This window comes from Budorcas taxicolor, chromosome 4 (assembly GCF_023091745.1).
Source record: "Budorcas taxicolor isolate Tak-1 chromosome 4, Takin1.1, whole genome shotgun sequence".
Taxonomy (NCBI): Eukaryota; Metazoa; Chordata; class Mammalia; order Artiodactyla; family Bovidae; genus Budorcas; species Budorcas taxicolor.
In genome coordinates, this window is record NC_068913.1 from 76,806,405 (window position 1) to 76,823,637 (window position 17,233).

The 17,233-nt window shown below is 50.8% G+C and overlaps 1 protein-coding gene across 1 annotated transcript in view; it reads left to right on the top strand.

Annotated features, from left to right (window-relative positions):
- The window catches only part of TNS3 (tensin 3), a 185,372-nt gene that overhangs the window by 132,152 nt on the left and 35,987 nt on the right, over window positions 1-17,233 (top strand). The window contains exons 19-21 of the mRNA XM_052638481.1: window positions 4,421-4,584; window positions 5,487-5,613; window positions 5,701-5,784. Of these exons, the coding sequence (XP_052494441.1) occupies window positions 4,421-4,584; window positions 5,487-5,613; window positions 5,701-5,784 (375 nt within the window). The remainder of the gene's footprint in view (window positions 1-4,420; window positions 4,585-5,486; window positions 5,614-5,700; window positions 5,785-17,233) is intronic.

Here is a 17,233-nt window from a genome sequence, read left to right on the forward strand (position 1 = left end):
CCACCCATGAATAAGGTGAATCACTGAAACACTGAGATTCTCAGGCCTTTGGGAGTAGTGATGAGGGGGGCACCTGAGAACACCTGCCCCCTTTCCAGCCTGGATAGGTGGGTCTTGAGGCCTGGTGTGTATCATGTCCTGTGTCAGGAGGAGAGGAGAAGGATCTGAAGACATCTGACTGCCCAGCGTAGGGACTGGCTGGAGTGGGCCGCCTCTGGTTGTACGGCCACTGCAGACCATATCGCGGTGCTACGTGTTGGTGGGAAAGTGAAAATCCCGAGGATGAGACCGGCAGGCAGTGTTTTGTTCAGGAAGAGCTGCTCCCCACCAGATCCCCCACACAGACCCCTGGCTGAGAATGTGGGCAGGGCTTGTACGGGGACTCGCAGGTCACTGGGATTGTTGGTAACCCTGTCATCCTAGGTTTCCATGGTTTCTATGCTGATTCCTATCGCTTTTGTGACTTGGAGGGCAGTGGGCTCCTGGGGCCTTTTCTACTGGCTGCACCAGGGCTGAGCAGGGCAGGGGGTGGCCCCGGATGCCCTTTGCCTGAGGAAGGCCCCAGGAGGGGGCGGTTTGCTGAGCCATCTGCAGGGACCCAGCCGGCGTGGGCACAGGGCTCAGTGCAGCAATTCTATCCTGCTTGCCATATCTCCTCCTCCCTCTTTTTCCGGATTTGACTTCTCTGAGGCCATGCTCAGTCACTCAGTCATGTCCAGCTCTTTGCGACCCCATAGACTGTAGCCCACCAGGCTCCTCTGTCCATGGGATTTTCCAGGCAAGAATACTGGAGTGGGTTGCCATTTCCTTCTCCAAGGGACCTTCCCAACCCAGGGACTGAACCCACGTCTCCTGAATTGTCAGACAGATTCTTTGGACTTCTCGACTGAAGAGGAAAAATTTGGTCATAGCCAGATTTATGAGTGGCTTCTTTACTACAGTTCTGAGTATGGGTTTGAAGCATTTCTTATTTAACTGACTAAGTGAAATGGAATCAAGGCACTCCCTGGAGAGGGTGGGCAGCCTGCCTCCAGCCGCTGTTGGATGACTCAAAGGGTGTGATCCCAAGAGGCACTCCCATCTGAACCTCGAGGACACTCTAGTCCTGCTGTCTGTAAATTAGGGTAACTTGTACAACTCCTGTGAGCGTATTGGTGCAGAAAGCCACCTCCCACGGGACTGTCTCTGTATCTAATGGGAGGGTCCAGCGGACTTGTCAGAATGATGTTTGTTAATCAGACGCCAGGCACTGTTTGTGTTTGTGGATCTTCACATAGAAACTAAACACAGGTACAGACCTCAGGGACATTGAAGGCTGGGCTTCAGACCATTGTCATGAAGCAAATATCGCCTCAATAAAGTGACTCAGATATGTTTTTGGTTTCCAAGTGCATCTGAAAGTTATATTTATACTATTGAGTTCAGTTCAGTCACTCAGTCGTGTCCGACTCTTTGTGACCCCATGGACTGCAGCATGCCAGGCTTCCCTGTTGATCACCAACTCTCAGAGCTTTCTCAAATTCATGTCTGTTGAGTCAGTGATGCCATCCAACCATGTCATCCTCTGTCTTCCCCTTCTCCTCTTTCCTTTAATCTTTCCTAGCATCAGGGTCTTTTCTAGTGAGTCAGTTCTTCACATCAGGTGGCCAAAGTATTGGAGTTTCAGCTTTAGCATCATTCCTTCCAAAGAAATCCCAGGGCTGATCTCCTTTAGAACGGACTGGTTGGATCTCCTTGCAGTCCAAGGGACTCTCAAGAGTCTTCTCCAACACCACAGTTCAAAAGCATCAATTCTTGGATGTTCAGCTTTCATCACAGTTCAACTCTCACATCCATACGTGACTACTGGAAAAACCATAGCTTTGGCTAGATGGACCTTTGTTGGCAAAGTAACGTCTCTGCTTTTTAATATGCTGTCTAGGTTGGTCATAGCTTTTCTTCCAAGGAGCAAGCGTCTTTGTAGTCTGTTAAGTATACAAGAGTGTTATGTCTAAAAAAAAAAGAAAAGACAGTGATCATACCTTAATTTAAAAATACAAAACAAAAAAGTAATTACAATAGTAATATCAAAGACCACTGAGTACAAATTACCATCACAAATATAATAATGAAAAAGTTTCAAGTATTGTGAGAATTACCAAAATGTGACACAGAGATGCAAAGTGAACCAGTGCTGTGGGAAATGATGCAGTAAATGTGCTGAATGCAGAATTGACACAAACCTTCCATTTGTAAAAAAAATAGTGTCAAGTGCAGTAAAAGTCTGGAGCGTGCTGTGTGTGGAAGGGCAGAGGTCAACCCAAGACCCCATTTTCCTCGTCTGCAAAAAGATGCAGTACACCACCTTCATCTTGTGATTATGGGATTTCCTCTGTGAGCCTGTGTGCCCAGGCCTGGCTGCTGTGGGGAGCCTGGGTTGTTGTTTGTCATTCCCCCAGCAGAGGTGGGTGCACGTGGGCACATCCCAGTGCCACAGCAGCATCATGCCCCCCCCCCCCCCCCCCCCGCCTCCTTGTTTCTCCAAGGATGTCACAGTGGGCTGGAAGTGGTGCTGGGGTCCCTCCTATCTGCACTGCAGTCTGAGAGGAGGGCGCAGTCTGTCGTCTGGGGAGGCCTGGCCTCTGATAACTCTGGTGCCTATATCTTTGCCTCTTTAGGAAGGGCAGACACACTCTGCCGGGAGAGCGATGCCTCTGTGCAGGGCTTCCCAGGTGGCGCTAGTGGTAAAGAATCTGCCTGCAACGCAGGAGACATAAAAGGTGTGGGTTTGATCCCTGGGTTGGAATATCCCCTGGAGGAGGGCATGGCAACCCACACCAGGTTATTCTTGCTTGGAGAATCCCATGGACAGAGGAGCCTGGCGCATGATAGCCCACGGGGTTGCAGAGGGTCAGACACGACTAAGTGACTTAGCACACACACGCGTCATCGATAGAAAGAAACACTGCCATCCTAATAGCCTGCAGCAAGTCTCCCAAACCACCTCTGCTGAGATTCCCCAGACCCTCTCGCCTATCCCCTATAAAGTGAGTCTTTGTTGGTTGGGGCACGGCTGAAGGATCTATGATGTTTCTTGCACTGGACAGTGGGCAGTGGATGTTGAGTGTTAGTGCTTGAGTTTAGCTTTCCCCTGCCCAGAATTCCTCACTGTTGAGTCGAGCGGTCATGCTCAGGGGCCTCACTCGACCATGCACCTCTGCAGGTGGTGTGGCCTTCAGGGCACTCTGGCCCTGACTGGGGATGAGCACACAGGGCTCGCACACACCTCTGGCATGTTCTCAGCCACCATAGGTCACACCCAGCCCAGTCCTATCCCAGAGCCCCGGGCACCGTCCATGGCCTGGTCCTCCCCAGAAGCTGTTTTCGAAAGGAGTAGGCAGGCTGTCAGAGCTGCTGGTTGCCTGGGCTGCTTCCTTGCATCCCTGTGAGTCTGAGGATGCCCCCTGGGTTGCATGTCCATGCACAGCAGCCCCTGTGGCTCCCCTGAGCAACAGTGTGGACCTCCGATAAAACACAAAGTATTTTTTGACACTTTGAAATAAAAAGTTGTACCGGTTACAATTCTGATATCACTATACCTGTACAGTGGGATTGAGCAAATAAGCACTTAGATGATTCATAGGACAAAGTTTCTTTCTTAAAGGTGCAGCACAACATATAAAGAAGGTGACCATTTGTGTAGACAAGTGAATATGTATTCCTGTTTGTGACTCAAGAAAAGGTTTCTGTGTCTCTGGTTTGAGTGGCTGTTACTTCCTCAGACTAGAGCAAGGTGCAAGCACTCTGACCCCAAAGTTAACCACCGATGCCTTGAGAAGAAGATGGATTACTAGGGCAGAGGCCTCAGACCAAGTCCCTGCGGCTGTTAGGCAGCCTGGCTTCTTTCAGTCTTATTCTTTCTTGCTCACTCAGTGATGGGGAAGAAGCTTTGATCCTGGGTCCCAGCCTTTCTTTGTTCCATATGCTTCCTGAGCACCTCTGGTGGGCCGGGCAGTGTTCTTGACCTTGGGGAACTAGCAAGGCACGGCTCCCTGCTGGAGCTGACATTGAGAAAAACAGATGGGACATGGACAGTGGTCATTTCACCCAGTAAGAGGATGGGCTTCGAAAGGGTCATGCGGGGTGAAAGAAGTCAGACACCGAAGAACGTGGAGTGTACGATTCCATGTACGTGAAGTGTCCAAAGTAGGCAAATCCATAGACACAGAAAGTAGATGAATGGTTGCCAGGGGTTTGAGGTGGGGGATGGGGAGTGAATGCTTAATGGGTATGGAGTATGACTTGGGTGATGAAGATGTTCTGGAACTAAAAAAATTCAAAATACAGAGTGCCTCTGAGAAGTTTTAAAGTCAGTTTTAATTGAAGGTGAGTGTTCTCCATAATGAAAGCGCCTGCAGCCCACTTGTCTCTCTCCTAACAGGGGATGAACCACTCGGGGGAAGATTCCGGAAGCTGAGCCTTGAGCAGTATGATAACGAAGCTGGGGAGCAGCCCACCTTCTCCAAATGCAGCTGGGGAAAGACCACCAGTTCAGAACAGACTCCAGGCCTGGTGCCTTTTCTCTCCCCAGACAACGCCAAAGAGGTATACACTCTGCTACCCAGAGCCTGGCCTGAGCCCTGTCCCAAGTCGCCAGTTCAGTTCCCCACCCAGCTTCATCCCTATCTCACAAACATGGTTCCTCCCTGAAGGCAGGCCTGCCGGCTGGGTGGGATCCCGCCTCTCCCAAGAGAGCTGTGCTGGCATGCACTTGGTCATCTGTGTTCTGATCTGTAGAATGGGGATTGAAGGGTCAAGTATGCGATGAGTCGTGAGGGTAGAGGTCTCAGAACTCCATGAGTGAACAACAGTGGCAAAGGGCAAACGGAAGTCATCTTAAAGGAACCCGAGTGCCTGACCCAAAGCCTCCTGGGGTCCCTGGGAGGGAGGAGGAAGAAGTATGGTCACTGTGGATATGTGTCCTTCGGGGAGATCTACAGAGTGTTTTTGAGGAGCCGTACTTAAGGTTTTTAATCAGAATTGAAGTAAGACAGGTTGGCAAACCCCCAAAGATGAACCTTTTGAAATTAGGGTTTCATTTATTCTCAGAAGTGGACAAGTTGGAACCCAGAATAGACAAGGAAAGAAAGTTGCAGTGTTAATATCTGGAATGTATCCTTCCAGCCTCTTTTCTATGCCCTTGTGTTTAATTCATTGGGTATTTTATGTATCTGTAAACACATTACAGGTGACGATTCTTTTATCCTGCTTTTTTTACTTAACACTCATTTCCCTCTGCTAAATAAACTCTCTGCCATCTCCACTTATGAACTATGTAATGTTGAGCACAAAACACTTCGCTCTGCCTTGACTGTTACTGAAGCTTCTTCCAGTTGTCCACGGCTGCCTCCTGTTGCCAGTCTTAGAAGAGGGCTGGCTCAGTGAGGGCCAGGAACCCCAGCTGTCTGGAGGTGGCCTTCACCTGACTTCCACTTTGCCAATTTCAGGCAGTGATCACCACGTATCCCCCAGACCTGGATGTGATCGATGGCAGGATCTTCTCTCCAACCAACAGTGGCAGTGAATCCATCTCTCCCACCCCTGCATTTCCTGTGTCTCCAGAAACACCGTATGGTAAGAAAGCAGCAGAGCTCCCTGTGTGCAATCCCACCCCTTCAGGGTGGAGAGGGGGACAGCTCCTCACTCTGCCTTCTTTTCCAGGGACAACAAGCCCACGTTACTCTCCGTTCAGCCCATCCGCGCCACAGATGGGCAGCCCCAGTGCTCTGTATAAAGGAGCTCATGGTAAGACACCCACCTCCTTTCCTCTGCTGTGGACGTCCACTCATGCAGAAATATTTCTACATGTGTCACACCTAAGAAATGTGGTCGTGGCCGGGGAAGATGCAGGGACATAGCATGCAGCCTGCTGGGGGCAGGAGTGGTGTTGACTCTGTTCCCTTCTGTTCACTCAGCACTTACAGCTGTTGATGGGTAGGGTCATGGTGTTCTCAGCAGCCGAACATCAATGCTTTTCAGCTTGTAGCATTACTTAGAGTTGAAAGAAGAAACTGAAACACCCGACCCACCCTTTTCAGAGAAAGTCAGGGTTGCTTTCAGAGAGCAGTGAGCTCCCCACTCTGAAAGACACGGCTGCCCTCGCCCCTTGCCTGTTGGGAGGTATCCTGTCTTTTATGTTCACAGAGCCCTGTCCTGACTCCTTACATCCTTGGCCACCATCCTGAATCTCCCCAGTTGAGTGGCCACTTCTGATTTGTCTGCTGCACCCTGCCCCCACTCTGCCCAGCACTTTACATACTTGTGGGGTCTAGTTAGCCTGTGCACCGGCCCTGGGAAGGGAGCATTAACACAGTGGTGGTGGGTTGCTCAGCACCCCTTCCTGGTATGGATGTTCTCCAGCTCCCTTGAGAGTCCAGGACTTCATGTACCTGGGCAGGTGGAGGGGGGATGTAGCCCAAGCTGAACTTACATTTTAGAATCGCTGTTCTCTGTAATTGGGGATTCCTGCTGTTCTGCCCTGGGGAAGGTGAGTGAGGGTTCCCTTTGCTGCTCATCAGATGCACTTTGGTGGGAGGAGGAAGCAGACTTTGTATTTAAATACCATCTTTTAGGCAGAGGAAGTTGTAATGACAGCTAGCTCCATTTTCCCTCTTTCTCCAGAGAAAACAAGATCTATATATCATTTAATAGGAGGGCCACTTTTCTTCCAAAGTTTCCTTTATGGTTTTAGGTTGCTTACATGTAGTCTTGGCTATTGTAAACAGTGCTGCAGTGAACATTGTGGGGCATGTGTCCTTTTGGATCTTGTTTTTCTTCTGGATACATGCTTAGGAGTGGGATTGCAGGGTCACATGGTTGAGGAGCTATTTAATCTTAAGAACACCTTCTGAGTCATCCATATTTTCATGTTGGCAATCCTTGAGGACGTTTGCCCAGGAGGAGCTCAGAGACAAACACACAGTGCTGACTGGGGGTCCCATGTGCTCTGCAGTGTATGAGGGGTATGGCTAACCCCTGAGACACAGCGATGGTGGTGGTGGCTCCCATGTAGGGACTGTATTCAACCCTCTTCTTTACAACAGGGTTTCTTTTTCAGTCTTGTAGTGACCTGTGATGGGGAAGAGCCCTGGACAGAATGGTGGCACTCTGCCAATTTTTATTGGTTGTTTACCTGGTGAGGAGGTCTGAGGGTTTGAAGGGTGAGTAGGATAAATAGGAGTTAACTAGGTGAATGGAGAGGGGCATTTGGAATGGAGAAATAGCAGGCATAGGCCCTGTGGCAGAGGGTCCTTCAGACCAGGAGAGGATGGAGACCAGGGGTCTGCAGGGCAATGGAGATATGAGCAGAGGCCCAGCTACAGCTGTTCTCTGTAGCTATGGAGGGTAGTGGTATGGCCGTTGGCAAGCAGTGCTAGGTCATTAACAAGGCTCGAGACAGGGAGGCAACTGCTCAGGCTTCTGTTTTCACATATTGATCCATCTGCTATATGCAGAGCAGCAGTTGGAATAGGCAGTGGGGTGGAGCAGTTTTGACAAAAATGCTTTCAGAAATGATGGGGAAAAGTGTGTTGGATTTGTGGGTGATTCACAGGTCAGGGAGTGTAATCATCTGACCCTATCAGAATGGATTTGAGCTTTGATGACTATTTCTGATTTTGTTGCTATTAAGATGTCAGTTATGTTCTGGCTTCTTTGTTAGTATGCAGCTAGTGTAACACTAACTACATAAAATTCCTCTGTGTGTGTTATTCCATCAGCCTGAACTTGGTACCAGGTTAGTCAGTATAAAGGCTTCCCGGGTGGCACAATGGCAAAGAATCTACCTGAAATGCTGGAGACCTGAGTTCAATCCCTGGGTTGGGAAGACTCCCTGGAGAAAGGAATGGCTACTCACCCCAATATTCTTGTCTGGAGAATTCCATGGACAGAGGAGCCTGGCAGGCTGCAGTCCATGGGTCACAAGGAGTCGGACATGACTGAGCAACCAGCACTAGTCAGCATAAACCTAAATGTGTCAACTTATTTCCCAGACAGCCAGCAAACAAGTATCAGGGAGAAACAGCAGGACACCAATTAAAGGTGGTAGAAACACGTTTTATTTGGTACTGTTGCAGCAGGGTAAGGAGCTGAGCTCAACTCCTCATGCTGCAAAGATAGCCCAAGAGCTGTGACAGGGTCAGGGGATGAAAAGTTACTAAGAGGAACATCAAGGAAAGGAAGATTATTGCCAAACTGGCCCAGTAGGATCCTACTGAAGATAGGCTTGAGCATCAAGGGTGGGGATGAGGAACTTGATTAGGGAGCAAGCGGAGGAGATGACTCAGCAGAATCCTTGCCAAGACTGGGCCCTCCAAGGACAGACATCAAAGGCCAAGGTTGAGGCCTTGTAGAGAAGCTCCAGGACCCTCTCTCAGGTAGGTCAGGGAGGGAGAGTTTGGTCATGGGAGAGCCCCATGGTATCCCCTCTCACCTGGCATCTCTGCCCTCTGCTCGGGGTAGCACACATTCTCTTCTGTTTCCCTCCATGTCCTGTGGCACTAAGTTTAAGCCCCTAGACTCCAGTGCAAGGGGTCTCAGGAGCCTCCATGTCACACACACCTCATTCCCGTCCCCCACCTCTGCAGTGAACAAGGAAACAGAAAGCAAGCTGAAGTTTATTGATGATAGATGGTTGGGTCAGAACCCAGTGTAGCCTGCCCTTCCCCTGTTGTGTTCCTGCCTGTGCCTGTGTTAAGACAACTCCTCTTTGAAATTACAGTACTCACTCCAGCAAAGTGAGGGATATTTAAATAGTTACTCAAATAATGAATCAGTTCAGTCGCTCAGTCGTGTCCTACTCTTTGCGACCCCATGAATTGCAGCATGCCAGGCCTCCCTGTCCATATGAATTCATTAAATATGAATTCAGATATTGTTGAATTATCCTAGCAGTGTGCTTTAACTCGAAGAGGAGATGATAGCTTCAAGGACTGGGGCCAGGTAGCGGGAGATGGCAGGGCCATTGTAGGCACTGGGAGGACAGCTGGCAGCAGGGGCTGGAACGTCACAGGGTCTGACAGAATACTGTGAGCTCCACGAGTAGACCAACAGGTCCTACCCACCTAGGACCCTCAAGCAGGAGCCTGGAGTGGCTCCCCTTGGGACTGTCTCTTCAGTGCATCCCTGACACAGCCTGTATTACTCCCTGGGAGACATACATCTCTGGGAATGCTATCTTAGAAATCCCAGATATGAGTCTGTGATATTGTGATTTTTGATAAGAAATATATATTTAGTTTTATTTCTGCCACCAAACTCCTAAAGCCTTTGGAATTTCTTAAGTGATGAGAACATAAAGGTGATTTTTGTCATGTTAATGAGATGACTTTTGGAAAAGTTGGGGGCCATGTTGCCAAGGGAACCGACCTTGTGATTAGAGAGTTGGAACTCTCAGTTTCCCCCTCCCCACAACCTCCAAGGAGGGGAGAGGGCTGGAAGTTGAACCAGTTGCCAATGGCCAATGATTTAATCAGCCCTGCCTATGTAATGAAGCCTCTAGAAAAACGCCAAAGGACAGAGTTCAGGGAGCTCCTCAGTGCTGATCGCCTGGAGATTTAGGGAGAGTGAGGTGCTTCAAGACAGCATGGAAGCTCCATGCCCTTCCCTATCTCTCCAGTCTGGCTGTTCTTAGTTATATCCTCTTATGATAAACTGATGAGTGAAATGTTCCTCTTGAGTTCTGTGAGCCACTATAACAAATTATTGCAGCCTGAGAAAGCGGTTGTGAGAGCCTCTGATCATAGCTGGTTGGTCTGAGGGAGCACAGCCTTGTGGGACTGAACCCTTAGCCTATGGAGTTTGATGCTGTCTGCACAGATGATCAGAGTTGAACTGAACTGTAGCACCCCAGGCTGGTTCCGGAGCATTGCTAGTTGGTGTAGGGAACCCCCGAGCATTGGAGTTGGGTCTAGAACATTTTAGAGCCCCAGAAGCAAATGTGTTTCTTGAAAACAAAAATATTAGTAAGAGATTAGGTAAAGAGGTCATTTACTATCAATCCTTGTGAAGGCAAAAGAGAGAATTATGAAGTGTTATGAACTGTTATTCCTGTCTGAAAGATAGACATTTTCGAAATAAATGATGAAAAAAAATGAAGAAAGGCCTCATTAAAAGTGTATGATTCTGATATAGCTCAGCTTCTAACTTAGTTCATAATAGGTTTTTTTTAATTGAGATAAAATTCACATAAGTGAATCATTTGCAGTGCACAGTTCAGTGGCATTCTGTGCATTCACAACGCGGAGGACCATCATCTTTAGTTACAGAACATTATCTTCACCTGATGGCTTTACAAGTGGGATTTAGGGGACATTTGGGGGCTTTTGCTTTCAATGAACACAATTAACAGCATTAGTTTACTGAAAGGAAAGGCCTTTATGCATTTTGCAACTTATAGTTTGCATACCCCTGTTTCTGCGAGGAGGGCTGGTGTTTTCGGGGCCCTGCCTGGGGCTGTGGGTGGTGATGTGAATGTGGCGGAGGGGCTTTGACCCTGGACTGCTCTGAGCCTGCAGGAAGGAGGCCCTGGCCTGCAGGGTATGGGGTTTGCTGATGAAATCTCTTGGAGCTGGTTTCAAAGGGCAAAAATGGGTGACATTTGCTGAAGGAAGGAAGGAAAGGAATATTCAGAATGTCTTGAGAGAGATTAGTTTGAGGCAGTGCTTTATTTTTGTTTTAAAAAAAAGTTGTCATTCTTCAAAGCTTGACAAACTGTAAAATACTTTTCCCAGACCTCCGCTTTCTTTCTGTACCCAGCTCTGTTTTGTTTAGAAATTTTATGAACTTTTAATGAGAATGTTTATAATAGGAATAAAAACATGTGCTGAATGTGAACATGTGTGACATTTATGCAAGTCCCGATGACTTTGAATTTTGCAGAACCTAAAAAGTGATACGTGTGTGTATATATATGTATATATAACATGTTTACATTGAGGTACATATGTGTATGTAGCTATGTATAGGAAGGTCCACATCTGTATACACATGTGGTATACTTTGCATTCTATGCAAAAAGACACTTGCTGGTCATTGTGACCCAGTGTGACTGCCAGGGTTAGTCACTGTTTCTCCCCCCACCGCCACCCCAGATTTAGAAAATGAAAAAAGGAAACTTGACTGCTTCAAAATATTTAAAAATAAACAGCGGTGTTGGCTGGCTGGAGGTCAGCCTGCAGCACTGGCCTGTAAATGTGTGGTCAGCAGTCTGCAGAGATGAGAACACTCATTCGCTTGAGTGGAATGAAGCTCAAAACATACAAGATGCTGGCATCCTGTGCTGACACCTCATCCACCAAACAGGCCGGCTTGGAAGGGTCCCCACATGAGCCGATGATTTCCCGATCATGATGAATGCCATCTTTTGTGTGCTTCCTTTGAGTTTAGAGGAGTCTTTGTTTCTCTAAATTTATTTTATCAGCTCATGTCATCCTCCATCTGGTGGACTGCTCTTGAATCTCAGCCTATAAGACTTATTCTGATGTGCCGCCAATGGGTTTTTGCTGCTCTCTCTTAGTGCTCAGCCTCACAGGCCAGTGGTCTGGGAGCAGGCCCTGGGGTTGGTGACAGACACATGTGGGTCCTCAGTCACTACTATACAGTTCTTGTACCAGTTGCAAACCTCTTAAGACAGTTTTAAAACTGAAGCAAAAATAATAGCAGCTGTATTGTACGTAATATTGGGCTTCCTAGGTGGCTCTAGAGGGGGAAGAACCCGCCTGCCCATGCAGGAGATGTCAGAGACACGGGTTTGATTCCCGGGTGGGGAAGATCCCCTGGAGAAGGAAGTCGCAACCCACTCCAGTATTCTTGCCTGGAGAATCCCATGGACAGAGGAGCCTGGCGGGCTATGGTCCATAGGGTTACAAAGAGTCTGAAATGACTTATCATGCACACACACACACACACACACACACACACACACACACATACACACACACACACACACACACACACACACGTGCATGACGTTGGACAAGTACCCCAAACTTGCCTTACAATATGGTTTTTAAGTTCCAAATACACTTGGTCGTGAAGGCATTTCCAAAGCCCCATCATCTATCACAATTTTGCTTTGCCCCAGGGAGACAGACATGGGTCGGTCTCAGCCGTGGAGTGAATTGCAGGCTGCTGACCCTCTCCCATGGCCTGCGGTGAGTGTGGAGTCTGGAATCCCTCTACAGACATGGCCACTGCTTCGGCCTGTGTGTTGTTTTCTCTTCACCTCTCTGAATGGGGATAGGATGCCTCTGAGAACTGGGAATGACTTGAAAGAAAATGCACGTGGAGCCCTGGCCTGTAACAGCTGAGATGTTTTCTTACTAGAAGCATGCGCCCGCATGCCTCTGGCAGTTTTTCCTTTCGTTTAGAGGCGCTCCCTGCCCTGCAGGGACTGCAGATTCCTAGCATGGTGTAACATGGGGGTGGCTGTCTTGGTGAAAACCCTGCATTCTGCGGGATACACTTCGGGAGATTTTGGGTTTATGAGGCCTGAGAAGGGTGACGATTTAAGTCTGGCATCTGCCTCTCACCCTTGGTTACTGGCTGTGGTCCACCCGGCTTGGTGCTTTTGGAACCTGGTGCCCTCATTTTAGTGCCTCCTTTACAGAGAGGGACACTGGACAAACCACCCTGATGAGGTAAAGAAGCTTTGTGTGTGGTTGAAATGCTGTCATGTGTTAGTATGTCTGCATATATATATTGCGTAGCACACATATGCACTGAGGATGTATATATTCACATATTCATGGTTATGCCCAGACCAAGGCTTTGTTGCCTTTTGAGCACTTGTTACATGCTGTGCACTTAAATATATACCTGTGAAGAGAAAGAGCAAGTCTAAAAAACACAAAAGCCAGGGGAAATGAGAATTGCCTAGTCTGAAAATAAGGAAAACCTTTCCTGTGCTGCGGGGCCTGGCACGCTCTTGTTGGACATCTTGGGGTGAATGTCACATGCCCTCAGGTCTCAGTGGGTCACAGCCTGGGACAGAGGGACCTAGTGATGTTGGAGTTAGATTTCCTGGAGGAGCATGAGGTTGGACTGCTGTGAAGTCAGTGTGTAACTGAGGTCCTGGGGTTGACTTTTTGTGTTTGTCTTTAATTCCTTCTCTGCAGAAGCAGACCATTGAATTGGATCCTAGAATGCATAGGGCAGTGCCTCCCCAGGTGCTGGTGGGCAGGCGATCCCTGGGAAAGCAGCAGGCGGGTGTCAGAGTGGCTCTGAGGACTCCTATGTGATGTACCATCATTTGGAGTCTTTCTGAGATCCCTCCTAGTTCTGTTTCACTAGGGCAGAGCCCATGCTGAAGACCTGCGGGTCCTTGAAAGTCTCCCCTCTGTGGTCTCTGCCCTCCCCTTCTGTGTACATGGGAGAAGCCCGCATGGGTCTTAATGGCCCCCTTTCTCTGAAGCAGCTTCTTCGTAAGGCTTCTGAACTTCCTTTGCCATGTCATATACTGAGTTTTAAGGGCGATCCAGCAGATGCCCCATTGTTGGGTGGAGCAGAGGCCCTGGATTCCATTTCATTAAATTAATGCTGGGCAGGACAGAGTGCTGAGAGCTGACAGCACAGCCCCCCTAAGGACCTGGCAGGCTGGTGGGCATGTCAGGGGCTGGTGGGTGCCTGGAAGAGACCGACCAGATGGTGCCTTCAGACGGCACTTGCTCTGCTCGAGGCGTAAGATGGGGCTGCTGAGGGGGACCCTCCCCTGTGCTCGTTCAGGTGCCTTAGCCACCAGATTAGCACCCTTGCCTCCCCTCACAGTTCTCTGCCCTCTCTTACCTCCCAGACAGCTCAGCCTTTCTGAGTCTTCCTCTGGAAGAAAAACTCGGGTTGCCTCTGTCCGCCCTCTGCCTTGCTCATCTCATGGCAGCTCAGGCCTCACCCTCCATTCTCACAGTTGCTGACCCCATGCCCATAGCGACATTTCACAGTTCCGCAGTCACCTCTCCTGATGTGGCTGTGACCGTGCAGCGTATTGGAGGGACAGCCAGCCTTGCCTTGTCATGTGAAGGAGGTCCTCACTGTCCCTGGAACAGCCCGCCTGGCTCTCACCTCCTCATCAGGGTGAAGGGGGTCCCCACTGTCTCCAGAACAGCCTGCCCAGCTCTCATCTTCCCTGGAATGTGGTTCCCAGTGGGGTGAGCAGGGTTGGGGGCCAGCCTGCAGGAAACAGGAGCCTGGTTTGGGGTTATGTCCTTCTCCCTCTGTAGCTTCCAAACCATTATCTGCCTATGTTTCACTCATCGGTACATCCCGGCATCTGACGTAGAGAAGGTTCTGGTTTTGTGTTATGTGTTGTTTTCTAATAAGTAGTAAATAAGTGAGTGAGTAGGGGGGAGGCGCCTTTTACTTAAAGGGAGCCAGGCATGCAGTTTGCTGCTAGGAGTGTGGAGGGAGGCGGCGGGGGCTGGCAGCATGGTGGCTAGCCTGATGTGTGCAGGGGAGGATTGGTATTGCCAACAGTGGACAGTCTGTGTACACTTGATCCGTGATTCCACTGGGGGTAAGTGGGTGACCCTGTGGGTGTGAGCACCCATGGGTACCCCACCTCACACTGAGCCAGATCCTAGGTGCTGGGTGGGGACAGCACAGTTACAGAGGATGAGTTTTCTGAGTGTGACTTGGCATCAGAATCGCTGCCACTCACAGCATAGCCACATCACCTTAGTCCCCGTTGCCCCAGCTAAGCAGAAGAAAGGAAAAGGACAGACAGATCTCCGGAAGGTTATAAAGTCTCCTAGATCCCCACCCGAGTTGTCCCGGTCACAGACGCAGCAGCACACACACAGCATCCTTCCCCTCCACCCAGCCCGTGGACTGCCCCAGACCTACCAGGCCCACAGGGTCAGCTGGCCCCAGGGGAAGGACCCACCCTGGGGAGTGCCATTGCATCACTGCCCTTCCTGGGCCTGACTGCCGGACGGCCGCCTTCCTCTCTGTCCAGGGAGCTGTGGGCCACGGGAAAGGCCCGTCCATCCGCTGGCTGGGCCTGGCCTGGGCTGTGCTCAGGCATTTCCTACAGATCCTGTGCAGGAGCTGCTGCCCTGCAGGCACATAAACAAGCCAGAGGAAGTACCCTGCTCAGACCTTGGGGCGTCGGGTCCTTGGGATCTTCTTGACCTGTAACTTAGGGAGGTGACCCAAGGGTCACAGGTGTACCTGTCTCTCCTGATGAGAGGCGTGTACCTGTCAACTTTCACCAGGATGATGAGTGGGTCAGAGGGTCATGCCGGGGCTGGGCAGGTGTGACTCAGCCCAGGGTGGTTGGAGCGTGTTCTGGAAGCCTGCTTGCGTGTGTAGGCGCCTCGTCCCATTGTGATGTGCTGAAGGCATTGCCAGTGCCGGCCCGCCAGCAAGAAAGGGGCCTCCCAGGAGTGATATGGGACCTTCTGTCTCAGGGAGGACTTTAGGGTAAGTGGCATCAGCACTAGGCTTTAACAGATGAAGTGGATCATGCCGGATCTGAAAGGCAGAGGAGAGGCGAGGCGTGAGTGCCCACTCCCCTCTGTGCTTGGTGGATATAAACCTGGTTAGGCAGGTATCTGCTGCCTGGAGCTTCAGTCTCAAAGGCCATACACAGGACAGAGCCTCTCTACCATGCTTTATGAACTTGTTACTGTTAGATCTCAGGCCCTGAGATATGGAGCGTCAACTTACCTGACTGAGGGGGATAATGTCCCAAGTCTTGTAACAGGGTGGGGGGCACTTGAAATGGGCTTTGAAGAGTATATGGGAGTTCACCAGATTACTGGGTAGTAGGCCTTTCAGCTAGAGGGAAGAACTTGAGCAGAGAAGAGGGAAGAAAGGGATAGAATGTGTTTAGGTCCACCAACAGGCTGTTGGTGGACTAAGCTACCAGCCAGGTGAAACAGGCTAAGTGGTTGGAAATGAGACTCTGCAGACTGGGTGTGGTAGGGTGTGGGAGTGACTGTGGCCAGGAAGAAAACAAGAGGACGGTCCCCCAGGCTACCTTGGGCAGGGGATGAAGTGAAGGTCTGCTTAGGGCTGGTGACTGGGGCGGATGAGAGGCAATGGCCCCACCTAGGGGGAAGGGACTGGGGGTGTGGAGCCTGGCTGGCGGGTGGGATGCAAAGCTCACCAGGGACTGTAGTGGTTTCCAGAAGCTTCTCCTTTGTGAGCATCGGATCCCAGGGGAGCCCGTCTGCCTTTGGGGGAGGTGACTCTTGAGGCTCAGTCGTGGACAGGAGGCTGGCCTTGGGGGTGCGGTTTGGGGTGTCTGTCTCCCCAGGGTCGCCAGCCGCACGTGCACTAGCTGCTTGTCCCTTGAATGGCACTCACTCTGGGGCTGCAGCTAAGCTGTGGAGGGCTTCAGCGGAGAGTTTGCAGGAGATTAAAGGGAGGGAAAGGGAAAAAAAAGGGGAAAGAAATGAAAAGGAAGCAAACCGCGCAGTGGAGCGAGGCGGGGCCACTGCCGTCTGAGGCATTGAATGGGCAGGCCGCCCGACAGAGCCAGCGGCCGCCCAGCAAGCCCAGATTCTTTCCTCGGACGAGCTCTCCCTGCCGCCCTCTGAATGGGCCTCCTCAGAGGTGGCCGCCCCGCGTCCCGCCCCGACTCCCCCGGGACACCGGAACCCAGAGTCGCCCTGCCCCGGTGGGTGGGGGACTCCGCTGGGGACAGTCCTGGGAGCGCCTTCGCCTGGCCCCCCAACCTCCCTGGCTGTCTGTGGACTGACCGGTGCCCCGAGGTGCCCAGGTAAGTGCCGCGCCCAGTCCCTGCTCTCTGCAGCCTCTGGCCACGTCTCCGCTGATGCTGAAACCTGAGCTCTGGGGCAGTGGGGGAGGGGAGGCGTGGGAGTGGGAGGAGGTGGGATGCCAATTCCCAGGGCCAGGAAGGGCAGGGAAGTCAGGACTGGGGAGGAGGGTGACTCTTCCCAGCGTCCCCTGTCACTTGAGGACAGCCCTCAGGTCCAAAGGCTATGGGACAAAATGCCCCAGCCCCAGAGCTTGAAAGGCTCCTCCTTCTAGAAGAAAGCCATGCTTTGTCTTTGCTGAGACTCACTGGGGCAGAGGAAAGCCTGGTTTACAGATGTGCGGCTTTCCGGAGGAGCCGGGGCTGCTTCCCAGCACAGCACATTCTTTTGCTGCAACTGAGAAAGCCCGCCTGCCCAGTTCCAGGGCTGTCCTCCACCCCCAGAGCCCCTGAGGGATCTCGGGCTGCCCCGAGGGCAGA